This window comes from Gymnogyps californianus, chromosome 17, assembly GCF_018139145.2.
Source record: "Gymnogyps californianus isolate 813 chromosome 17, ASM1813914v2, whole genome shotgun sequence".
Taxonomy (NCBI): Eukaryota; Metazoa; Chordata; class Aves; order Accipitriformes; family Cathartidae; genus Gymnogyps; species Gymnogyps californianus.
This window is the reverse complement of record NC_059487.1, coordinates 1,834,983-1,860,943: the sequence shown is the minus strand read 5'-3', so window position 1 is coordinate 1,860,943 and position 25,961 is coordinate 1,834,983. Positions and strand designations below refer to the sequence as shown.

At 50.4% G+C, this 25,961-nt stretch overlaps 1 protein-coding gene across 1 annotated transcript; it reads left to right on the top strand.

Moving 5' to 3' along the window:
• Positions 1–5,373: 5,373 nt before the first annotated feature.
• MAP1LC3A (microtubule associated protein 1 light chain 3 alpha) lies at positions 5,374–25,257 on the top strand. The gene is made up of 4 exons (XM_050907484.1): positions 5,374–5,426; positions 16,996–17,051; positions 23,358–23,464; positions 24,004–25,257. The coding sequence occupies exons 1-4, from the start codon at positions 5,387–5,389 to the stop codon at positions 24,164–24,166; spliced, it is 366 nt and encodes a 121-aa protein (XP_050763441.1). The 5' UTR covers positions 5,374–5,386; the 3' UTR covers positions 24,167–25,257.
• The last annotated feature ends 704 nt before the right edge of the window (positions 25,258–25,961 follow it).

Here is a 25,961-nt window from a genome sequence, read left to right as displayed (position 1 = left end):
CTTTAGTAATTTTTTATTGATGGCCATTAAGGACAAAAAAAGGCCACCTGGTTCCTCCAAAATAATAAAGGGGTTATTTTTGTAGCCTTGAAAGAGCCTTGTAATTGCATGCAGAGCTCAAGAATTTGTGCAAAATGTCTGCATCGAAGATGTTTGTCACGTGTGTGACAGACACAACTCTGGCTTGTACTGAAGAGTCTTAGCGATGTGCAGAACATCATAGCCCACATTCAGAAATGATGCACGTTGTCTTGCACTACGTTTTCTTTGCACGCTCAGGTAGCTCAGTACAGGTAGCTGCTACAGCAGGGAGCAGAGCTCAGAGAGCCTCGTTCCTTCCCCGGTCTCGTTTGTCCCACAGAGAAGGGAGGGCTTGCAGGCGGCGTAGCTGCCTGCTTGTGCTTCAGCCTCCTCGCACATCTGGGCCTCAGACTGCTTGTGGTGGAAGTGTTTTACCAGCCTGGAAAGGAATTTCTCCTGAAGCGCCCCTGAGCACAGCCTACAGGCATGAAACGTACTGTACAATTAAAGAAAGAACCTTAATTGAGTAACTGCAGTTTTATTAGGGGGTGCTGTTTCTTGTGCTGGTGAGGGATCACTCCTAACTCATGTATCATGTTAGCAGAAGTGTACAACCTGTGTTTAGCCCTGCTCTTTCAAAATTACAAGCAGTAGTAGGAACATGTGATACTGCCCAGGTCTACTCTGAGGAACAGGCTAAGAATTTATGGGTGATCTCGGCAGGTTTGGGGGTATTCCAGGCAATTGGCTGCAGTGCAGTTCTGGAGTCTTTAGTAAAAATGTCGGTGCTGACTTGGACACTTTTCTGGATTTCAGAGCACAAAGCAATGGGGTGGATATGTGGTGACTCTGTAAGATAACCTGTACATTCAGCGTTTGTTTTCTGTGCATTTTCAGACTTGGGCATTAATTTATAGACTGTGTCTAATTATTTAGGTAGCGTTGATGACTGTGAAGGTCAGAAATGCTTTTTGAGGTCTGTAAAGCGGTCAGTCCTGCCGCATCTGGATGAGGGTGCTCTACAGTATTTTGGGTGTATCAGCTGTCACCGTGACTCAGTGTCGGCTGTTACTCAGTTTATGACCTGTTTCTCCCAGCAGCGTATGTCTGACCACACTAAATTGGTGTAGTCCTGGGATCACATTTTGTGCCAAGAAGTGACTGACGTAAACATCCATCTCCTAGTTATAGCAAACTGACAGATAACTCGCATAGCACGTATTCACTGGCCCTTTTATGACTGAATCTTGGTTTAAGCCATGCCATCAAACCAATGAATAGGGTCTGAAATCATGCTCTGCGTTTGGAGTAGTTCGTGATACACAGCAGCTTCTGTAATGCGTGCGATCATAATTTAATTGAATGCTGTCTCCAAAAAAATGATCTCCAGCAGGCTGAAGTCTCTGGATGATAACTGAATTGTGAGGCAAGGCAGAAGAAAAATGTGACTTCACTTCACTTATCTCCTCTATCTTTTGTTGTTTGTAGCCAGAGAAATGTTTCCTTGGCGGTAGTGACCTGCTTATGTATTTTGGCTTTCCCTAGTAGGTGGCAGTGTTACTCTTTTGAACAGTGAAGAATTTCTTTAGTGTCCTGCATTCTTTTGGACACTTCCTTAAGGATAGCTGGCCTACCAGTGGTTTTGTGTCATATCCGACTTTGGGACAGAGAGTGTTGAGGTGTTGTTTTTTTTTAAACAAGCTGTAATAAATAACCCTATTGCAAAACAAAGATCATGTCCATTTTCTGCATTGTGTTGAGACCATAACCTTGCAGTGAAATCACTGAGTTCCTGCTGTATGCTGATTGTTTGGGGTTTTGGAGGGGGTTTGGGGGTTGGTTCAGGGGTTTTTTTGTTTTGTTTTCAAGGACTGTTAGCAGTCTGACTTAAAATATACTCGGGAATTTGAATAAAGGGGTCATGAAGAAGCTGGTTTTGGAGTCTGGAGGAGCTTGTCAAATCCACCCGGTCAGGGCAGGGCCTTGCTTATGCCATGCTAGTGCTACCTTTACACTAGCATTCAAAGTTAAGTCAAATTTTTTTTAAAAAAGGGGAAGGGGTGGATGATGCTGAAGAACAACAACTTCCATTTAGATACTTACTATGGAGAAAAAGTGTCTTGTTTGGATCAGGAGCATCAGAGAGTCACAGAGATCTGACCGGAAGCGATTCCTCTGTGTGCAAGTTAGGGGAGGATTTCACTTTTCCTAAGTCATCTTAAAGCGGGTCAAGAAAGAGATGGGATGAAGTTCTGCTTCTTGTCCTGTGTTTGCTGAGTCTGGGCCTAGTTATTCGTATGGTAAAATTACTGTCAAGTTGAGGAAGAACAGAAAAATAAGCAGTGTGGTTCTAGTCCTTTTTTCTAGCCAGAAGGCATGACGAGGGGGCTCAAAGGAGGGCTTGAATAACCTTTGCGATCCGTGCCTTAGAGCTGCTTTGTGTTGTGGTTGGAGACTGGCCTGATTTGCTGTCTTGGAGAAGTCGGTTTTGATGGATCCCTCTCTGAAGGCAGAGGAAGCATCTGCTGCTGAGATGTGGAAAACAAACCCTAATGCATTAACACGCTAATGAAAGGAAGTTTGAGGTATGGCTCTGGGCTGTGAACAGCAGCACTTGAGGCCCAAGGACGTGCTCTCTTGTGCTGACTCTGCTCACACATAAGGCTCTGGCAGAGGAATGGAGGTGATAACGTATTAATACTGCAAAAGCTAGGCTTGTAGAAACTCATCTTCTGTGGATCTTAGAGCAGCTCTTTTAAGCTGCTCCAGCTTGTGTTTGCTCCAGCGCCCTCCCACGCAGCTCCTCGTCTGCCTGAGATGGCTGAGCTCTGATTGTGCAGCGCTCCTCTTCACGTATGGGACATTTATGTTTGATCTTAACACTTCTGTTATGTATAGCTACATCTATAGGGGATGAAAGTCTGGCATAGAGAATTACACCAATATGGGCTGGCCTTATGTGAGTAGAGCTAGAGCAGCTCCTCGAACCAGTATCATCTGTAGGAAGAGCTGCGGCAGCTGGGGTGTGCAGGGGCAGTGAGCTCTGTCAAACACTGCCGTGTCAGCAGAAGCCTGAGCATCAACACGATTTCTGTTGACAAAAATACACTTCCTTTACCAGCATGACAGGATTCCTTCGGGGAGATTTCCCTCCGCTAGCATGGTTTCGCAAGCATCCGGGGTGCTTATTATCAGTGGCATTTACCCGGTAGGAATGCTGGCATGCATAAAGCTTGTTGTTGATCCTAGGTCATGTTAGGACAGCTTGCTGGTGCTGGGTTGATACAGCTGGTTCCTTCCATCTTCTTTAAACCTTTGACTGATCCAGGGTTTTTTGGACCTGAAGTGCACCTCCTTAAATAAGGAGGTTTGGCGATGACATCAGTAAGAACCAGCAAGAGAGGTATTAGTGTGTGCAAGATTTTTCAGGAAAGCTGAGGGTTGAAGGAAGAAGTATATAAATCATATTCTGCTGTATGAGAAGTAAAACTTCCTTGATCCATATCCCATTTTTGTAAGTACATTAACATGCTGAGAAGCTCCAGAGCTTCCATGAAGCAGCATCTTTTCTCCCATTCCGGGTGTATGAATAATCTTCTATGGAATTATGGCCCCAGTCCTGCAACAAGGTCTGCATGGATAAAATCAGGGATCAAATCACTAAATCAGAAAGAGTTCCTCATGCCTCTCATCAAAAAGGCGTTAATGCTTTATAACAATAGTAATAAAAAATCCTTTGCCTGAGGATGCAGTCTGTAAGGTTGATCAGCTTGCCATGTCTAATTCAACATTACTGCTTTCCCTTACATATTTTCTGATTAAAAGGACCTATATCGGAAATGAATGTCTCTACCTGTATCTTAATTATAAAAGTGAATCTGAAGAGTTTACGCTTCCTTACCAGTACGTGTTTAATTAACTACCGCTACTGTTTGGTCAAGGAAAATCCATGTTGTTAGCCATGAAAGTAATTGTTTCCTTTCTTGGGTAAACTCTCCAAGGAGAAAAGAATTTGTTCGATTGTAGTTAAATATATTTTTCGTTTAATCGGTGATGCTTTAAAAAACTGCTCCTGTTATTAAACAGATGCATCTTTCATGTATCTTTACCAAGGTTGTACTTAATCCTTTAACATTTTGTGTTCACTTGCGTTTCATGCCAATTCACTGTAAACAATGAAACATTGCTTCGGCAGAATACGGCTTTTGTTGCGGCATACATTGAGGAGGAATATTAAACATGCTTCTTTGTGGAACGTTGACACTCTCTTTGCAGTTGTTTTTTGATTCATTTACAGTAGCTCCAGAAATAGCCTGCCCTATTTGTAGTCGTGCTGCGGTCTTTGAAGTATTCAGCGTAGATGTGGCTCTGAATGCAGCAGGGAAAACAACAGACTCGTTAGTTGAACAGTGACAGAGGTAGCCATGGGAATTGCAAATATCTGATTATCTGGGTGAGATTAGTTTATGTCCAGGTTTGTTGACTGTAGAAGCTCACAGATACAAACCCATGGTCTGAACTGTCTCAGCAGGCATCCATCCCCGCGTGGATGCTTCCCCTCCCGCCAGCCCTCACAGCGTCGGTGTTTGCCGACAGGAGCCAGCAGTAACACTGGGAAGCCGTTTGAGCCCAGATCTCCAGAAGAAGCCGCTGCACGCTGGGCTCACTGACACCTCTGGCCTTCCAGCACCTCTGGAAATGCCAGCCCAGGTGTGCTTCTGCTGCCGTTAAGCAAGGCCCTCCACTTGCTCTCCTCTGACTGCAGCAAGAGACCTGCTGACGTTTGGGGTCAGCCTCTGAATAAACCATTGTGTCTTCTTGGTAGATAGCCGGGCTCTATCATTGCATTCGTTACTGACTGGCAACGACCTTCCCGACGATGGCGACGTCTCTCTCGTGTATTTATAGCAGTAGCTGCCTGCTGACGAAGAGGGAAAATACCTGTCCGAGGGGGAACCGCCTCGGGCGCGAGTGCCAGCGCGGACAAGGCCGCGTTTGAGAGCAGGCTGTTCGGTGTGGCGGGGCGGGCGTTACAGCGCGGGGCCGGGCTCCGGCCCGCGGAACCCCCCACACCGCCTTTCCCGCCTCGGGCGCCTTTCCCTCTCGCCACAGCAGCGCCCGGCTGGCCCGGCCGGGCAGCCGGCGGGGCGGGGCGGGGCGGGGCGGGAAGGCGGGCGGGGCTCCGGGCGGGGCGGGCCACCCGCCCCCGGCTGGACCAAGCCCCGCCCCTGCCGGGCGTGCCGCGGTGACGTCACCGGCCCGCTCCGCCGCAGCCTCAGCACAGGCCGCGCCGCCAGACGGAGCCGCCCGCCGGCACCCGCGCCCCGGCCCGGCCCGGCCCGCCGCCCCCCCCCCCCCGGCCGCCATGCCCTCGGACCGGCCCTTCAAGCAGCGCCGCACCTTCGGTGAGCCGGGCGGGGGGGGTGGGTCCCCGCGCCCTCCCCGCCGTGCTGACCTTCGAGGCGACCCCCCCCCCGCCCGCCGCGGCACGGCCGGAGGCTCGGCCGCCGTCGGGCTCCGCCGTGTGAAGCCGATCCGCGGGAAGGCGGGGGGGGCCGGGGGGCGGCGGTGCCGCAGCCGCCGCGAGGTGATGTCATCCCGGCCGGCAGCGCGGCGGGGCGCCGGCTCCCGCACCGGGGGCCGCACCGGGGGCCGCACCGGGCCGCGGGTCTCCGGCCGTGCGGCGGGGACAGCAGCCCCGGGGGCTGCGGGGGGGGCGGCGGGCAGGCGCTGGAGCTGGAGGAGGGGTCGCGCCCGGCCGGGCTGGGAGGCGTTCGGAGCCTCCCCCCGCCTGCGTGCGGGAGTCCTGCGCCTGCTTTGTGGGGATGCTGCCGAGCACACGCCGGGCCGAGTACCTCACCTCCGAAGCGTGAACAGCGTTACTCTTTACCGAAGTATTTATATATGTACTTCATGTCAGCTTCGGTTGTTATCCCTCGACAGGGGAGATGCTTGCTCAATAAGTCTCCATTTTTTTATAAAGCATGGAATAACAAATTTGTCCAGAGCGGGCATGGTTGGAAGGGCAGCTGCTGTAGTTGAGCGCGAGAAGCCCGTGTGCAGTGTTTGCTGAGCCATCGCCCTCCTGTGTGACGTCTTGGGTATCCACCCGAGGAACTGGGGTGACTGGGATGGGGTGACGACTACAAGGGGCTCTGAAATCTACAGGGCGAGGGTAGTAGTCAGGAGCTAAATATTCTTGTTTCGCTCTTGCCCTCAGTCCAGTCTTTACACTTCTGACTGTCAGAGCACAATGACCTCTTCAAAAATTACCTTCCGTGCCCGTCTCGTTAGCATTAGAGTAGTTGTTGTTCCAAGAATTTGATACACCCTCTCTAATTGTTCCTGAGACCCCGAAGAGCTAATGCTCGCATCCCACCCATCCCTTTGTTAAACGTACATGGTGGGAGAACTCAAATGACAAGGAGGTTGCCGTAGAAGGTACCAGATTTGATTGCCAGACCTGATAGTGAAATCAGATGAAACATCAGCTGCTGTTTCTCTTGACCTTTGCTAGCTGGCGTTGGGAAAGGTGCATGTTTCTGGCGGGTTACATCCCGAGGGCGGTATCGGTTGAGCTTTACTGCCTGAATAATGCTGAAATCAGTGTATTCATGCCAAACAAGGCCTCATTTTGTGTCAGATACTGTCCAAACACAGGTGAGGGCGTGTTTCCTACATGAGATTTAAAATTTGAGCTTTTTCCTACTGAACTGCTGATCCAACCCCTCACTGCTCTCTGGGAAACTGTAAATATTTGGTAATTTATTGGTGCAGCCCTTCCGGCCTTGAATGCTTATCCAGCCTTCTCCTCCCACAGTGACCGAGCCAAGTGAACGTGCACAAACAAGAATAAAATGAAGTCTGGGTGCCCTGGGATACATGCTTGGGACACTGCTGTGTTCTCCTAAGCTACGTATTAAAAGCAGTAAAGTCCTAAATCAAACCCTTAGTAACTACCTACTGTTAAACTGGTGAGAATCAGCGTCTGATGGTCAGGAGGAGTCTGGTTTGCCTTTGCAGATTGCTCAGACTTTGTAGGAGCCAGAAGGAAAACAAAATCCAAGGCTCAGAGTAGCTGAAAGAAAGCAGGATTAAAATAGCCCAGGAGGGAAAGGGGGGTGAGGGAGTTTTGGTGCCGGCAACTGCAAGTGCTCCTTGTTTCTGTGTACTTTCCTCTGCCCTTTTGCTCGCTCAGCTGACTGGTCTGCAGAGCTCAGCCAGGAGGAGGGGAAGGAGGAGGAGGCCTGGCAGCCCACGCAGTTGCTTTGGGTCAGGGCTGGAATTGCTCGGTTGGAGAAAGTAAATACAGCTTGTTTTCGTCTTCGAATCATTACACAACAGGAGCAGGAAGCGATTGTTTACGATGCAGTTGGAGAGGGCTGATGGAAAACATCGCCAGTGACACTGTACCCTGAGAATGGCTTAGTTTTTAAGGCTTCAAAACTTTATAGAAGTGGAACGGTTCCAAAAAAACAGAGAAAAGGCAGTGTCAGGCATATGACTGTTTACAAAAGGCACCGAGGCTCCAGTTTCACGGGAAGTGGCTTGCTTAGGTCTTGGTCTGCCACCCCTTGCTGAAGATTCTGCTTTTCACAATGCATGTTTTCCACCTTCCTGTATTTCTGAGATTTGTTTTTCCATTAATTTCTTCTACTTGTTTATCTGCTTTGTCTTGGGTCTATCCTGAATAAAATTTCTGGATTTCTGTTCATCATTGTTGAGGACTTGAAAAACTGGGAAACGCCAGGGGTTTGAGCCAAGGTGTGTTGAGGGCACCGAGTGCTGACATCTCCCGTGATCTGATGTGCCATTAGTGGTGAGGGGGTGATGCTCTGTGACCTGGTCCGGTCCTTGGCACGTCTGCAGCAGAGCATCTTTGGTGTGGGTGCATGGGGGTAAAATCTGACAGTAACCCTCTGCTTTCATGTGCTGAACCTGACTGTAGACGCTGAGGCAGCTGTCTTCTGTGTAGTCAGATCCATTGTAGGAGTCCAAAACAATTCCCAGAACAGAACAAAGCTGTGGTCTGTGTCAAAGGAACAGGGTGTCCTGGCTGTAGCGAGAGTGTGCGGCAGCCTGACGACACCGTTGCACTTCCCGTAAAGAGCGCGAGTCCTTCGGAGCATTGGGTAGCGCTCGCGCCTCCCACTGCTCTTGAAGTGGTTGTTTTGAATTGGCTGCTCTGCTGTTGCAAGGCTGCCAGCAGGCTTCAAGCTTTGTTTTCAATGCAGTGCATAACCAGTGTGGTTACGGACATGGACCTTAAACCTAGAGAGGTCGGCTGACTGAAAGGGAGTTGGCCTCGTGCCCCAGCATCCTGCCGAAATGGAGGCACTTCGCAGTAACGCACATACGCCTGTGTCCTGTTGGTCAGCTGGAGCCCCTGGCTGGGTGACAAACGTAGAGGTTTGACCTCAGCCTCTCTGGACTGAGTATTCCCATTCCAGGTTCAGTTCTCTGGGAGATCTGCCTTTAGCTCTGGGAAGCCACTTCTCTTTAGAGGAAAGGCAGCAGTAGATAAAGGCAGTGCGTGGAGCTGAATTCCCTCTCCTCTTGGCTCTGGGGAAAAGTGAAGCGTTGCCTTCTCCGGGGGCTCAGCTAGCGTAAGCCAGCCGAGCTTGTACCAGTTGCAAGACCAACAGTGGATGAATTGTCTGTCTCGCACACCATCCTGTGCTTGTCATAACAGTTTTACTTGTTGGTGGCTTGGAAAAGCATCTTGATCTTGATCTGAGGTTGGTTAGTGAGCCAGCTTGTCCTCTACTGTGTGCTCGGGTATTCATGCTCTAGCAGTTGTGGTTTAAGAGCTGGGGCGCCTTGAAATGAGGCTGCTGTTGCAAGTTGATGCTTAGCTGCCTGTGTCTGGTTGTGTTAATTACAGACGACATTCTGTGACATGATTTGATGTGGGGTTAATTATCAGCATTGAAGAAAATAATGGTACAAGAAGAACTGAACAAACATCCAGAAATGCCAGCTAGACATGTAGACCACAAGTATTGATTTTTTTAATTATTATTCTTTTATATAACAAAAGGTCCTGACTGACAGCCAGGAATAATAAAACCTATATGTCCTTGTTTGTTACTTAATACTTTCTTCACTACACAAACTTCAGATATCCCCTTGAGCCAGAAGGGTGGAGACTGATGAATCTAGGAGCTGTAAGAGTGGCAGACTCTTGCTGCCTCTGTCATCGAGTAGCCATGAGCCACAGCCAAGTCATCTCCCTTGGCTTCTGTGTTCCTTCCTTGGTCAGCCCCAGTGGGGATCACGGTCAGGAGAGTCACTCAGGAGGTCTTCCGGCGTGTCACCCTGCTTGTGTGACGTCCTGTGGTCGACCTGCAGCGTGTAATCACCTCCGGCTCTGTGGTCATGCAGTTGTTTGCTGCCTTTTGTCTTCAGAAGGCAGTTTGGAAATAGGCTGTGAGAGAAAATGAAGGAATAAATTCAAGACTCTTGTGTCTGGCACATCTCCCCAAATAGGCCCTGCAAATCCGTGCATGTCCAGGCATGTTTGTGCACAAATAGCAATGACCCGGGCTGTGCAAAGTCTCTTTGTGCATGCGTGTGTGTGGTGGTCTGCATTAAAATACAGTTCTGTCAGGAGTGCCAGTTCTTTGTTTGAGCAATTTGAAGTGTCCTGAGTAGTTCTGAGAAATTTGAGTGCATTCCTGCTGTCTCGGAGGCTTAAAATTGTGAAGGTTGTCAAGACGGAAGAAAAGGTCAAACAAAAGCTAGAGGGAAGCCCTTGCAGAGGACAGCCTCCTGACGGCTCATACGGAGGGAACTTGCTGTTCTTTTTCCAAGGCTAGTGAAACTGCGATTAAATGTTGAGCAAAAAAACCAGTTCCTTATCTGGAACTCTGATGTAAATACTCCGTATGCCATCCAAACATGGCACAGAAGGTATTGCCCATTTGCCCCCCATGCTCAGGAGGTGTAGTGAGTTGGAAGCCCTCTTTTAAGCTGTTTGAATGATGGAGGTCCAGTGCTCATCCTGCGTGGCCCACGGCAGGGGTGACATGGTACTGTGCAACCAGAGAACAAGTGTCTTGACATGAATTTAGACTTCACAGTTGTTGTGCGGCTCTGCTTGGTCACGAGCTGAGCCCTTATCGTGGATTTGCCAGACACAAACTCAGTTAAATTTTGAAACTGCTAAAAAAGATGAAGGTGGTTCCTGTTTGTCTTTTAAAATCCCTGTTCAAGCTCTACTCTGGAGCCAGGAAGATTGGGAACTTAGGCAAATGAACAAGACTGCTGAGATCCTTCTGCAATCACAGAGCTCCAGGAGCTAGGCATTCAAAAATCCTTCCAGACATCACACATCTTGTAATGAAGCTGTAACAACGAAATGGATAGTCATGCAGGCAGATCATCCGTTGCTCCACGTTCATGTTGGTAATACCTTCCTGTGACGGTGGAGCATCAGGCTCTACCTACATGTGTTGGGTTTGCGTGGCAAGGTTTTGGTAGCGGGGGTCCTACAGGGGTGGCTTCTGTGAGAAGCTGCCAGAAGCTTACCCTGTGACCAACAGAGCCAACGCCAGCCGGCTCCAAGACGGACCCGCTGCTGGCCAAGGCCGAGCCCATCCATGATAGTGGTAGCACCTCTGGGATAACAGATTTAAGAAGGGGAAAAAGTTGTTGCGTGACAGCAATTGCAGCCGGAGAGAGGAGTGAGAAGATGTGAGAGGAACGACTCTGCAGACACCAAGGTCAGTGAAGAAGGAGGGGGAGGAGGTGCTCGAAGTGCCAGAGCAGAGATTCCCCTGCAGCCTGTGGGGAAGACCATGGTGAGGCAGGCTGTCCCACTGCAGCCCATGGAGGTCCACGGTGGAGCAGATATCCACCTGCAGCCTGTGGAAGACCCCACGCCAGAGCACGGGGATGTGCCCGAAGGGCGCTGTGACCCCGTGGGAAGCCGCGCTGGAGCAGGCTCCTGGCAGGACCTGTGGCCCTGTGGAGAGAGGAGCCCAGGCTGGAGCAGGTTTGCTGGCAGGGCTTGTGACCCCACGGGGGACCCACGCTGGAGCAGTCTGTTCCTGAAGGACTGTCTCCCATGGGAGGGACCCCACGCTGGAGCAGGGGCAGAGTGTGAGGAGCCCTCCCCTTGAGGAGGAAGGAGCGGCAGAAACAGCGTGTGATGAACTGACTGCAACCCCCATTCCCGTCCCCCTGCGCTGCTGAGGGGGAGGAGGTAGAGGAATCAGGAGCAAAGCTGAGCCCGGGAAGAAGGGAGGGGTGGGGGGAAGGTGTTTTTTAAGATTTGGTTTTATTTCTCGTTATCCTACTCTGATTTGACTGGTAATAAATTAAATTAATTTTTTTCTCCAAGTCGAGTGTGTTTTGCCCGTGACAGTAATTGCTGAGTGATCTCTCCCTGTCCTTATCTCGACCCACGAGCCTTTTGTTCTATTTTCTCTCCCCTGTCCAGTTGAGGAGGGGGAGTGATAGAGCGGCTTTGGTGGGCACCTGGCCTCCAGCCAGGGTCAACCCACCACACTACACCATGTTGTAGAGGCACACTTTCTATCAGACATTAAGTTCAAAACAGTGTAGTTTTGGTCTCGAGTCATTCGTCCTGTGTGGAGCCCCCCAGCTTTGCAGACAGAAGAAGTAAAATACAACCAACGATCAGAATCACTGCCAAGTTTATGCAACACTGCTGTCCTACGTAGCCTGGTACAACAACCCTTTCTTAGTAGTGAGGACAGCTTTCCCAGGGCACGGCTCGCCTCGCAAGCTCTGCCCTCCTTTCCTGGATGTGTGCATCTCCTCTTGCTCCTCCTGCAGTGCCACTGGCCTGAGAACGAGCTCTCCAGCATTGGGCAAGGACAGGTCAGGTCAGCTGTTGTGTGAGCCATGACACATACACGGGGGTGTATTTCCTGGTGGTTAGAGGTGTCTGGCCTTAGGGTGGTGTGATATTACAAAAATACATACTGATGTTCATCTGGAATGACCTGCATAACTTGCCCGTGTCTTCAGCAGTTGCCAGCTCATCCCAGACGTATCCTGATTTCAAACTGTCCAATTCCTCCTCCTCTTGCAGAAAATCTCTTGGAGAGAGACCACGTTCTAGCAGCCCTCTGCCCTGGGACTGACCGCAGCAGCTTCTTGAAGAAACATGTTCATTTTTGCATCTTCTTCAGATCTGAGGCAGATCCACCCCCAAGCTGGCTGGCAGAGTGTCTTGTGGATGGCAGTGGGCAAGCCACAGGGCTGGCAGCCTGCTGCAAGTGGCAGGGATGTCTGCGCGCTCCCTTCGTGCCGTGGGCAGCTGCACCCGGAGCCCTGGGACGTGGGACCACAGGGAGAGGCAGTAGCTCATGGCTGAATTTCTACTCTCTGCTTTGCTTTCCCCATGCAGCTCTTGCTCAGCTCAGGAGCTGTTGACCTGGTAGCACGTTGATGACGTTTCCAGGTGGTGTTTTTTCTTAATGGTGTTTTCTTAGCAGCATTCCTGTTGGTTACAGGCAGCAGGACTGGTCGTAGAGTCCATCTGCTGCCCCACGGCAGCACCGGGGCCTGACCAGTGTTTGTCTAGTGTCTCCTGAAAAATGCTGTCCCTTACGCAAGTGCACGGTTGGAGAACTTGCCATGTGTTTTCCTTCTGTTCCACCATCTGTATCTTTTGTCTGATTAAGCTCTTTTGCATCCAGGGTTGTCCTTTCAGCCTGTGTCTGCACAGCACCCAGCACAGCAGAGACCTGTCTCCCGTAGCCAGGGTTTCTGGGCACTGCTGATAAAAAAGGTTAATGCTTGGAAAGTCTGGCTTAAAACTTTCTACTGTTCTCCTTAACTTTCATAACGATCTCATCCTGCATTGCCATGGGATACGTTGTGTGCCCGCATCGTTGGGAGAACAGCTTGGGAAGGACCTCAGTCAAGAAAACAGCTGAGATTCTGGTGTTTTGGGCAATTTGCAAGCTTTGCTGTTGGTACTTAACAGTTGAAACAGCAGTTGGAGGAGAAATAGGCAATTTTCCTGGCATATGCAATGCTACAAAAATACTCCTGTCTTTCAATAGGCCCTGGCAGTGAAATTTTGCTAGGAATAACCAATAAAAAGTGTGTGGTTTTTTTATCTTGCTGCCATCTTGAGCTCCCACATCCTGGCCCTGGGGAGGAGCCCGGCTTCCCTCGTGGCAAATGTGCGATGCCCACACCTGGGAGGAGAGATTGTGCTCTTCCCTCTGGGTGCAGTTCGTTAATCTTTGCTCAGCTCCGTCAAAACAGCAGCTGGCTGTGGCCCCTTCATCCCCTCTTGCTTGGAGTCCCTGAGCTGCTGAAATCAGGTGTGGTGTTTTGCTTCTCCTTGCAGCGAGGAGGGGCCAGAGAAAAAAAAAATGTAGATACAGACTGGGTTGTGTAAACAGTTCTGGTGCACTTTACATATAGGCTAAGGATTAACTATAGCCAGGTGCTACAGAAAAGGGGAAAGTCTTAACCTCAATTAGCACAGCTGTAATTTGGGAGAGCTGTGGGAGAAGAACAAAGCTTGTAAAATCAGACCTGTTGTCTATGAAATGTGAGCGTGCAGACCCTGCTAGTGAAAGGGTGGAGGGAGCGTACCGGCCTCCAGTGCCATACGTGGCGGGAGCTTGGGTGCTAGGCTGGCATTTCCATCGGTGTCTCTTTGAAGTGCCCTTTAACGGTTTTCTCTTTATTCCTGTGACTTAGATTAGACTACATATACATTAAATTAAAGGTGGTATTTATAGCCATTCCTTGCTGTGTGATGTTGAAGATGCTTTCATGAGACACAGGCTCAACCTCTAGCTCACACTCCAGGCTGAGGAGGGTGTGGGTGACCATCACCTATTTCTTTCGGGAGATCTCTAGCGCCTGAACTATTGTGCGCACAGAAATTATCCTTGTGCAGGGTTTGGTACAGCGATAAAGCTTCTCCTGATTCCCAAGCCTGCTTGCTGGGATCTCCAAGGCCAGGATGGGACTGAGTGTGCTCCTTAGCAGAGCTTCAGATGTCCTGGAAACTTCTGCCTGAATCTTCAGGCACCTGAACAGCTAAGGTGGGGTGGCTCCCAACTGCCTTCCTGAACGAAGTTTCTGAAATGGGCATCTCCTGGGCAGAGGGCGAAGTGCAGTGGTTTAGGTGCTTGTAGTTGCAGTCACACGTACCTGCTGAAGGGATCCAGCAGCCCCTGGAGCAAAGCAGCACCTACTGTCATTACATTGTGGTAACCTGCAAATCAGCCACCTCCCGCAGGGTCCTCTGAGATTAGAAAGGCTGCAAAAGCCCTGGGCCCATCTCACCAGAGGGACCAGGTCCTGGGCACATGGCAGGTCTTAAAGAGTGGGAGAGGGGAGCTGCCGCTATGGTACATCAGACTGGAGGCTAGTTGAGAGCTTTATCACTGGTGGCTCGCGCCCTTAATTCCTGCTGAGCGTGGAGTCAGCAAGGCTTGGAAGGCAGATGCTGCAGCAGCAGCCTGGCCTGCCTCTGCCCGAGGCCTCTGCCTGCACGCCTCGGGGGACTGTGGTTTCAGGGGTGGGATCCTGAGACACTGACATGTAGCTGGATAGATAATGTACCATTTTAATCTCTGTATGGCATCTTTTCCAGTGTGATGGGCAGGGGGCACCTCTGGTTCCTCTGTGGAAGCGAAGGTGGTGGTGGGTGCCAGCCTTGTGCTGGAGTCTTGCTTCCAGGGAGCAAGAAGGGGTATCAGGCGTGTGGCTGCCCTTTGGTGCATGCAGCCTAGACTAGTTGGATGCTCTGAGATTATCTACATTACTAGCCGTGATAACATGCAAAGGCTGCGAATTTGCCTTCAGCAAATTGCTTCTCAGACCCTTGTCACAATTACCTGAATTGCTGGGGCTTCCTGTGCAAACAGTTCTGTGACCCTACAGGGAAATGCATGACGTCTAGGAAGTTCATCCACATGGCCATCTGATAGTATGGAGAGAGATGCAGGATAGGGTGGATACTGAAGCTGGAAAAACTAGCCAGCCATGAGGACACAGCTTTCTGCAGGCTCTGTTAATACCCAGCAAGTCTGAGTTGACTGCAGTCAGGCTGCCTAAAGTACTTGGGCTGATAAGTGTTGTCCACTCATGCTCTGGATCTCCAGGCTTTCAGCTGCTCTGTCCTGCTGAAGCTTGTACACAATGAACGCATGGGAGTGGAGCTCTGCAGAAGGGGGGGGCACGTGCTTCGGGCTGGCTGCTCAAGTTGGGTGCTATGCGTTGGGTGCTTGCGTGCTGCGTGCTTCTTGTCACTGTGTCCTTCAGCGTTCCTGAAGAGGCATTGCTGTACCAGCGTCATGTGCAATGCTGATTTCTGCGTAACTCCTTGCTGATTGGGACCTCAGGGGAGAATTGTCTGTATCACAAGGATAACTCTGGATGCCCTGGAGCATTGGATCAGGTGAAAAGGAAACATGAGGAACTATATCTTCAATCATAAAACCCAAAACAAATATGCCCGAATTTTCCATGAAATCCAGATAATCTTGCTCTGTCTTGCTAGCCCATGGAGTCCTACAGAAGAAAGGTCTAGCAATTCCTAGCAGAGGGATATTTTCCTCTCAGAGGAGACAGAAATGGTGCTCAAAAACTTCTGTGATCTGGTGATTTTGTTGTCTTGTGGACTCTAAAGAAACTCCAGTTTCTTCCCAAAGTAGTATCTAGCCAAATTCAATTTATAAGCAATAAGGTTTTACTGAGTGGTTAGAGGAGAAATGCTTAACGTTTGTGGGGAGAAAACATACTCAAACACATGCGCTTATCCTGGTGGGTCATGAGAAAGTGGGGCTGCGTGAAGCAGGTAAGGGGAGTCGGGCTTGAAGCAGGTGCTGCACCGGCGACTGTGTGCGTGGCAGGATGATCCCACAACAGATCCTGCGATACTCAGATCTTGCATTTCTAGGCAGTCCTTAGTCGTTGGCCTTCACCCCCCGGCTTACCTACTGTGATCCATGAAACTGCTTCCCCTGGGCACTTCAGATGGGTCGTTGTAGGCTGTGAAGCGCTTCCCAGAGTAATGGTAATGCAAGGAGGAGCATAGGTCTCCTTGGTCCCAGGAAGAGCACACACAGAGCTGTACCTGGCCCTGGAACGGCTTCTTCCCCTCCTTTCTGCTGCTTTGAATTGTGGAAAGTGGAGAGCCCTCTGGTAAAGCAGTGAGGGGGCATTGAAATTCTCCTGTAAGCTCGGAGAGCGTACAAGCTTTTATGTGCTGCCTGTTGTGTGTGTCACACAAGTCTGGAGGAAAATGGGTTAGAAAGTGTGAGAACAACTGCAGAAAAAATCTTTTAGTACATGGGTCACCTCCTTGCTTAAGTTTCTCTTCCTGTTTCCACGACAGGTCTAGAAGTACTTTCTGTCAGGCCAATAGCTGTTGTAGCTACTACGTAGATCTATGATAGTGAAGGAGTCCTCCTTGGCAAGGCGTATCTCTTTTGGACTGAGGCACTGTGCTGGATAGTGCTTGGAAGCATGCAACAGGCAGAAGGAAATGGCTAAAACCCAGCCCCAGTTGGAGAACCATCTCCTCTGGGGAAGCTGCCAGGAGACACAAAGAAACTGAACTTCCAGAGCTGAGACCCTAAAGCTGTGCTGCTGCCTGGCACTGATGGTCATGAGCTGCATTTGCTGAAGGTAGATTTAGGAATACAGTTTTGTAATCCTTACGGTCTCATTTAAGCTATTTGGTTTCCATGTGTGTTGCCCAGTTTTACCGGGCAGGGTAGCATGTCCCTGCCTTGGGGAATGATTGGGGTGGTAGGAAGCCATGGAGGGTTGATCACTGAAGCTGACATCTGGCTGACCATCTCACTGCTGCAAAATGTTCAGAAAAGGCCTGATGAACAGAATTTGCATTTCTTTTGCAGTGTCCCTCTTTGTCAGTTTGTGGCTCGCAGGGTGGTTACCTCGTTTTTGCCTGAACTAGCACAGCCAGATGTTTCTAACTTCGTTTCTTTACTTCTTTCTTTCCAGCGGATCGTTGTAAAGAAGTACAGCAGATCCGAGAGCAGCATCCAAACAAAATCCCGGTAAGTTATCATTCTTGCTGTTCTGCATTAGACTTTGTTCTCGTGACCCCTCTGTGCTGCTGGATAGCCTCCACCAGCCAGCTGCGGACGTTACAAAACTCTGCTCCCCAGAATCAACACAGGATGCTCTCCATAAGCCTCCAGTGCCTTGTGCATGCCAGCTACTCAATAGTACAGTGCATTCTCAGCAGTGCAAAATACAGTCTTTCTCTTAAGCTTCGTGCTTGCCCTAGAGGCAAGGAACTGATTTGATCTCAAATCTACTTCCAAGCTAGTGCAGCAGGAGAAAACTCTGAAATGGCCTTTTTTTTTTTTTTTTTCCTGTTGCCGTAGCTACCTGACTTTTCCTGGATAACCTGGTCAGGATTTCTCTGCATCTGCCCAGAGGAAGATGTATGAGATGATCCTCGCTGTATTGAAAGCAAAGAGACTCTGTTAGGGTCATTCACGCCACAGCCGAACGGTCACACCCGTTCTGTGCTTTCCCGGCACCTGTTGTTGACATGGTGTAGGTGAGACTCCATGAATTGCTTCCAGTTCTTCCGCCCATGTCAGACCTAATATGCGGTCTTGCTCTTTGGCTGTGATTTTTGTGCTTTTGATATCCTAGCTGAGTATTTGCTTCTCTTCCTGAGAAGATGGAGAACTTGGAGAAATAACGTACTCGGGGCTTACTCGAGTTAGTATTTGCGATACTATAGCATGTATGACCAAAACATGGCACGTGTTCCTAGTTCAGCTCGCTCTCAGTGTTGGATGAACATCAGCCTTGTCTTAAAATTGCATACAATTTCTCAGTATTTAGCCTTCAAGTCTTAATGTCTCAAACTGCTCTTGGCACATAATAGTCCATTCCTGCCTCGCTCTTCTTTTGATTTTAGCACAGCATCTTCCAGCAAAAAGAATTCTTTCTCTTCCTTCTCTTCCACCACTGCTGTGGTGGCCAAGTGTTTTCAGCTCAGCAGAGCAGGACTTGCCCCTTGCAGCACACTGAATAGCAGTATGCCATATCATCTACGCATTTATTGACCGCTGCTTTTAGCATGGTTTTCATGGCATTAGGCTGGCTCTGCATTTCTCCAGAGTTGTGGCAGAGCTAATTACAATGCCTTAAGGCTCTAGCAATAAGGACAGGCTAGAAATAAGTTATAGATAAAATATACACACATGCATATATCAAGTGCCTGTACACAAATGCATTGCCTGGGAAATGAACAGAAGGAGCCAGAGCTCTGCAGCCACATGCAGAATTTTACCGGCGTTACTGAAACGTGGTGGGAGAGCTTCCGTGGCTGGAGTGCTCTTTGTGTTGGGGTCAAAAACCACGTGCCCCAGGAGGAGGCTTCTGTGTCAGCAGGACCTGGCCACTGATGTGGTTGTCTGGGGAGTTGTGTGTGTGCGGGGAGGTTTAGCCATGGCAGAGACCTGAGCCCTCCCACCCCTGCTCCAGTAACCTCTTTGTTCAGTGCCTTATTGTCCTTGATACATCCTGAGTGCCAGCACTGTGGGAGGATGAGGGACTCAGCTAAATGCTCAGCTGCTTTGCTTTCCTGGGCTGACTGACGTGACAGGGGAGGTTACGTTTAGCTGCAAGTTTTGCTGGAGCAGTAAAAAGAATCAGGAGGAGAGAAGGGTGTTGAAGGCCTCGCAGGGTCCAGCTGCGTTTGTGTCACTGGTATCTCTAAAGGCCTGGTCCCGGTTAGACCCTGACACCGGGTTTGATGCGGTCTCTTTTATGTGGTGAAGTTCCTGCAGGTCACTGCATGTAGCTTTCAGTGCTAGGGCTGTGAGCAAAGCCTCGTACTGCAAAGCGGAGCATGGTGCGGGAGATGCTGCGGGTCTGAGCAGTGCAGTGCAGGCAGATTGGCTGTAGGAAGGTCTTGGTCTTCTATGAAAGGCAGGAGCTATGTTTGCCAAGTGACTGGCTTCCCTGGAGGGGCAATTGGAATTGGCAAAGGGGAAAAAGCCCACAGCCTAGGGGGAGTTAGGGAGAAGATGGCCCAGGTCACACCCTTATTGCTGGCAGAAATCACAGCAAGCTGTGCTGCAGCTGCTGCCCTCTTCTTGCATCTCCAGTTTCCGCTCGGAGCCCTTGGGTGAGCCCCCTTTTGCTTTGACAGAGGGCCAGGAGGATTTTCTGAGTGCATGGCCTGGATTTGTGCCCAGGGAAAGGCATTTCTCTCCTGTTTCCATGAGGGTACTTCCAGAGGAGGCTGAGGAAGGGGCTGTGCCACATACACGTTGGGGGACTGCGTGGGGAGAGAGCTGGTGGTGTGTCTGTCTGAGCCCAGCAGAGACAAAGCAGTAGATAACCTGGACTCTGCCTGAGGCGTGGAGTTCTCCGCTTGTGTTTGAAGGGAAATCACAGCCCAGGACGCCTCAGGGGCACATGTAATAAGGAGACAGGCAGGAGCTAGGGGCTCCCCAGTGTTTCCCTATCCACCTCATGCCAGGGGCTCCTTTGCTGTCTCTGCATTCCCCAAAGCTGGCTGCACTTCCATGGCAAAAAGTGCTGACCACAGGAACACACAGCTCTTACTGGGCATGGTTGTGTTGGCAGTGAGGGGCTGCTCACGCTTAGCTCTGCTGGGCAGGAGCCTCCAGCTGCCCCTTGCAGGCGGCTGCGAGGTGGCTCCTCCTCGGGCTGTCAGAGCAAGCAGAGAGCTTCCTGCCTTCTCGCTGGGACCTCCATCCACAGCCTCAGCAGATGCTTTAGAAATCATCTTCTGCCCTGTTAGAGGATAGACCGAGCTTATGCCTGCCCATTGCCCTTGCCTGCTGGCAGCCCCAGTGCTCTCTTTCTGGAGCCCATTGAACTGGGGCCTGTTGAGGAAGGCTTTAAGCCAGCTCCAGTGAGCCCTGGAGAGTCTAAAATCTGGGGGGAACGGCTTGTGCTGGGCAGCAATGGGAGCAAACCATTTTCCAAAGCACTGTAATGCTAAATTCAGCGAGGCCTCGTGAGTCACGGGCTGTACTGCTGCAGAGGGTGGGTTACAGGAGAGCCACCTCTCCTGCTGATAGGGAAGGCTGAGGGTGTGTTTGGGCCTCGCAGAGAGGTCTCTGTTAGGTTATGTGATAAAAAGCTCATCTGCACACCCCCAGAGGAGCACGGAGAGGCAGTGGCAGGCGAGGGAGCGCAATTAATGCCCTGCCCCAGCACAACCGTGGACAGAAACCCAAATTACGGACTTGGAGGAAGGGACAACCTTCTCTGGGCTCCTGTGAGGGCTGTTCTGGGGAGCTGCAGACCCAGAGTCCAAGGGCTGACACGACTCAAGACGGATCAACACCGGAGCACATTTTGGACTGAGGAGGGTTACTGTGTATGTTTCCACTAAAGGACCTCCACCCTGCTCCGCCGGAGGGGGACAGGATGAGGCTGTTGGTGCTGTCTGTGTTCACGTGAGTGCTCTGCATGTCTGTGTTGATCTCTGTGGCTGGCCATGTATATAGGTATGTATGTGTTACATATACACATTTGTGTGTGTGTGCCTACTGGGTATACGTTCTCCGCCTTGCTGCTGGTTGGACTTGGGGGCATGGAGTGGTGGCAGCCTTGCCTCTGTCGTGCTGCCAGATCTCGCCCCATTCCCTACCAAAATCCCTCTCCACCTCTTCAGACTGGCCCCAGAACAAGGGTTGAGTTTATAAATGCTGCCAAAGCCCCCTCTGCGATGGGACCGGGAACCCAGGCTCTGTCCTAAGCCTTTCCACGTGTGCCCAGCTCATGTTATTTCTGCAGCGAGATCTATGGTGGGTTCCCACTGCAAGAGCAGGTGTCCCACACTGAGGAACGCCCTGGCCTGAGGCAGCAGCTTGGAAGCGGATACAGGAAGGGAGGTGGCTTTGTATATACGCCCTGTGGCCACAGGGATGTAATATTAGCATTTGATCACACGTTTCCCTCCGAAGCTAGACAAGAACGTTTTGTCCATTGGCCACCTGTTCCCATAGCTGGGTTACCCAAATAGCAGCTCATGTTCTGGAAACAGAAACTCTTGGAGCTGTTCTACATGACAGGCCCTCTGTCTGCTCAGGGCACAAGGCAGCTGCTGCTTTAACAGCCAGGACATCCTTCTCGGCCCATTCTTGGACTAATTAAGAGGCTTTTCTTTGTGGGATGGAACTGGCTGGTAATCAGAGACGTCTGCCTCTGTTGCTGCTAGATACAAGTGAGAACTGAGGCATAGCCCAGGTGTACAGGGCCCGCTCTTGCATGCACAAACAGTTGCTGCGGAGCTGCCCCTTTGTGCAAACTACTGTTAAAAACTCGAGGTCCCGCTGTTGCCTCTGTGTTTCCCAGTGGCCAGAGCAGCATCCCTGTACGTGGCTGTTGTGTGTCCAGCCCCTTGAGACTATTCATCTCCCCATAGCCAGAATACTCATCTGTCCAAGTAAGACTCAAATGAAGTACAGTAGGATGGTTCTGCTTGTCTTTGTCCTTCCTCTGCCCTCCTGCTGGAGGGAGGAAGGGACGTTAGCACATTGGTAAGGGGCATCCTGATGCATGATTTAGTCTGTTGCAGAAAATTGTTCTTTCATCAGGTCCTCATCTTGCAAAAGGGGCCGAAGGAGCAATACCTGGCTTTCCCTGGTCTTTTTCTCTGGCACTCTTGCTCCGTATCAAGAGGAGACGTGGCCAATGTGAGAATACATTGGTGGACTCATGGGGGCCTTCATATGCTGCTTGTCCGGCCCTCGGGCTCCTGGGTTCCCCTTGTGTGAGCTTTGTCCAGGATGGGCTCTTCAGAGGGCATTTAGGTGCAGAGCTCTCACCAAGGCACCTCACACCCCTCCCTCGTCCGGGAACTGCCTGCAGCGTAGCTTGGCCCATCGGCCTTGAGATAAAGCCCTGCAGTCTGGGGAACTCATCAGACATTCCCAGCTCGCTGGTGATGCCGCAGCGTCCCAACCAGAGCGTCTGATTTGGCTTTGGTGTAGGCAGGCAGCAGGAGTGACATTGCCGCTGCTGATAGAGGCTGGTGTGTCAACAAATGATTAAGGGAAAGGCAAATCACTGTTCCCAGAGGTTCGGCTGATCCTTTTGGCTCCGCAGAGCCATCTTCTGGGGATCCTGATCTCTGCATGCTGCTCCATCCCTCCACGGTCCAAAGGCATTTACAATCTCCTGTATATTTTTGGAAAAGACCTGGGAAAATGATTTATGGGAACTCCTTGCTTTATAGTGAAAAATAATGTTCAGTCTCAACTCGGAGAGGACGATGAACTGATTAGTATACAAGTGTCTTTCTGTGGAGAAAACAACTAGGTACTGGAGAGATGTGAGAGTCAGAGTATCACTGTAATGGGAACGTATTGAGCTTTATAAGTAATATCATTACTTATTTTAACTGCCTACCACCTTGTTTCTTAGAATACAAGTAGTACATTTCCAAGCTAGTTTAGAATAGTAATTGTAGCTGTCAGCAGACACTCCTTAACAGAAGAAATTCATTAATTGTAATAGCAGGAAAACTGAACAGAAATCATTGGTTAGCCATTTCAGAATGTAGGTGTGGTAAGAGCTTTCCCAAGCAAGACCTTTTGCAGGGGAGAGGAGGTTGGGCTGTCCCTGTGCTGGCACTGCGCTGAAGTGCCCTGGAAGCTCACCGCACAGTTGTGGTGGCACACGGGAGAAGTGGCCATGGGTTTCTGATCCTTTTTGGAGTCAGCGTGTCTGCGTGTTAACAGGAGGAGTGGGACTGGTGAAATCCAAGCACCCCCTTTCTGAAGGAATGGCTTGGGTGGCTTTGCAGTGATTTCTAAAAGCTGCTTGTTTGGGAATATCTGCAGCTCTTCCTGAGCAAGCAGGGTGATGCTGAACGGCAGCAGCCCAGAGCTGTGGCACAAAAGGGAAGGAAAATATTTCTTGCTGTGCACCATGAGTTCAGTCCTTAGCTCAAGCCAGCAAAACCTGTGGTTTTGGTCAGTCTGACAGTGTTGTTAAAATACACTTCACTCGTCTTCCAGATCTCCTGCATGTCGGGGGAGGTAGCTAAATCAAACCACTAATGCCTACTGTTTCTCAGCCAGCCAGGGCAGTTGATGCTTTAGTTCACTTATCTTGGATGCTCTCCACCATCTGGCTCAGGCAGACAGATGACTCTTTGCTGAAGAGCTGTCTGCAGCCAACCTGATGGTCACTGCTCGTGTCCTTTTTTTTTTTTGTTTTCCTGTGAGGGTGAAGCAAAGTGGGGCCTTACCTCAACTTTTCCACTTCTGCTAGTTTGATTTGTGTTTGACCTTGAGGCCAGTGCTTGGGGCACTGTAAACTGTGGCTAACCCTACCATTGACTTTCTCCCCAGGTCATCATCGAACGCTATAAAGGGGAGAAGCAGCTGCCAGTGCTGGACAAGACCAAGTTCCTTGTCCCAGACCATGTCAACATGAGTGAATTGGTCAAAATAATCCGGTGAGTGGGGTGGCCCCAAGTGGCGTGCTGTGAACCTGTCGTCACCCCCAGGCCCTGAACACAGAGTGCTGGGGTGAGGATGAGGCAGAGGCAGCTGCTGAGGGTGGGGATGGGGACATGACAACCACAGCATCCTTGTGTTGTGGTACAGACTGTTTGGGGGGGTCAGAGGGGGGCAGGTTCTTAGCATCTGGTGAAGGACTGTGACCTCTCCCTCATAGGGACACTCCATGAACTGATGAGGGGGACTCCAACCCCCCGCTTCTATCCTTCAGGTCAGATAGAAGAGGCCCCTCTGCTTTGCTCTTGCCGGCAGCGCTTGGAGAAAGGGGATTTGCAGAGTCCCGACTCAGGAGGCCGTGGAGCCCTGAGCAGCTCAGCTGGGCTCATAGACACCATGTCCTGAGCATGTGGGAGGAGGTCCTGGCTATGCAGGCCTGGCCCCTGGTGAACAGCGTTGCTGGGGGGAGGTAGACCTCGCTGTCACAGTGCCTACCCCCGCTGGGTTGACACAGGCCCTCCTGCCCTTGCCCCCACAGGCGTCGCTTGCAGCTGAATCCCACCCAGGCTTTCTTCCTGCTGGTGAACCAGCACAGCATGGTGAGCGTGTCTACCCCCATCTCGGAGATCTACGAGCAGGAGAAGGACGAGGATGGCTTCCTCTACATGGTCTATGCTTCCCAGGAGACCTTTGGCTACTGAGGCCTGCTGAGAGGTGGCATGTGGAGACAGATGAACTGTGGCACACAGGCGCCCGGCCTTGGAAGACAACGCAACGAGAGGCTCACAAGAGGGGGACTGTGCCGACTCCCTTTCTCTCCCTCCCTCCCCTTCCCATAACCCTGTCACCAAAGAGGCTCGTGGCGTGTGTTGGACTCGCACAACCCTTCACCTCTGTGTAGATTAGTCCCACTCCCTCCACACACGCGCACCCACGTGCGCACATACGTACAGATACCCATGCGCACACGTGAGGCCTCGGCTTCCCGTCCCATCCCCTTCGTGTAACCTTCAGCTGCTCTCACTGTGCTGTGTACGTGTGTGCGTGTGCGCGTGTGTGCGTGTTTGTAGCCTGCTGCCAAAACAGTTCGGCCGGTGATGGAGAGAGGACAGGACACTGTTGCCTTCACTTTCAGCACAGGGAGAGCCGCCTCTCCTCCAAGACACTAATAAAAGGGCAGGAGGTCTGCAAAAGCAGCAAACAGATGTTACCGTTGCTCCCGAGTTTTAATTGATTTTAATTACACCCATATCAGATTCTTGGTGCTACTGAGTAGATGTAGGCGTCTCTGTAGGACTGTGGATAATGTATATCCTTTAGATATATTTTATTGGGTTTTTTGTTTGGTTGTTTTTTTTTTTTTAGGGATAGATTGGAATGGGGAGAGGGGGTAATCTTTCCTGTATTCTGTAGGTAAATAAATCAGGCTTTATTGCACTTTAAAGCATAGTAGATGTCAGAGTGGAATTTACTTTTAATTTATACAGGTTTGCCATATATAGTGCTGCTCTTCTGTTGACAGTTGTACCTAGATTGTCTTTTTTTTTTTTTTTTAAATAAAATTGATTTCCCTTCTCTCTGTCTCCCCATTGCATGCAATTTTTCAGTCTCAGTGTGGCAAAGAGTTCACTCAAGGAATGTACTGATTTATATTTGCTATGTTCCCGTTCCTGTTTCTCATGTATTATACCAAAAAAATGTATATGATAAAATCCCACCCAGTTTAATCTATACAAAGGTATATATATAAATATATATATAAAATAAACATAAATTCAAGTCGTGTCTTGTAGGAATGTTCTGTTCCCATCTCATTTGTCTATGTTAATGTCCCCAGTATCAAGTAAGAGTGATGCGTGTTCCCCATGCTTGCTGGTGCACTGTGTGCCTGCCCAGGCTTTGGAGCTGGTTAAGCCAAGCTATGGCAAAAGCGGCTGGCTGGGGCTGAGGGGCTGAGGCAAAGGTGGAAGCTCAGTTTAGAGGACAGAGCACTGGATAGTGATGTGGGAAACACAGTTATCCTTGCCCTACCTGTTGACATAGTGTTAGGTAAGTCTCTTGTCCTGTGACCAAGTTTCCTCATCTGGGGGAAAAAAAAAATTGAGATGGAGGGCGTTTGCAAAGTCTCTGCTTTTAAAGGAAACTTTGAGCAGTGCAGGAAATCTCCCTGACCACTCAGTCAAAACTGTTTTCCAAGCAAAGGCAGGGGCTGATGGCCGTTTAGCATTTCATTGTGTTTCCCTGCCCCTCGGCTCGCTCTACTTCCTTTGCACTGCCCAGCAGAGAAGGGTTTAGATACTGTGTGCCTGAGTTGCAGCTGACTGTCTTGTTTATGTCCGACGCCTGCAGGGAATCTTCTGTCCAGGCAAGGTGCCGGTGTAAGGGACAGGTCCAGCAGAGTGCACATGGGTGGGTAAGTGCTGAAGAAAGATGGTGGGAAGCCAGCTGGAAGCACAGCACCCAGCAGAGTATAGGTGAGAACAGTTGCCCCACTGG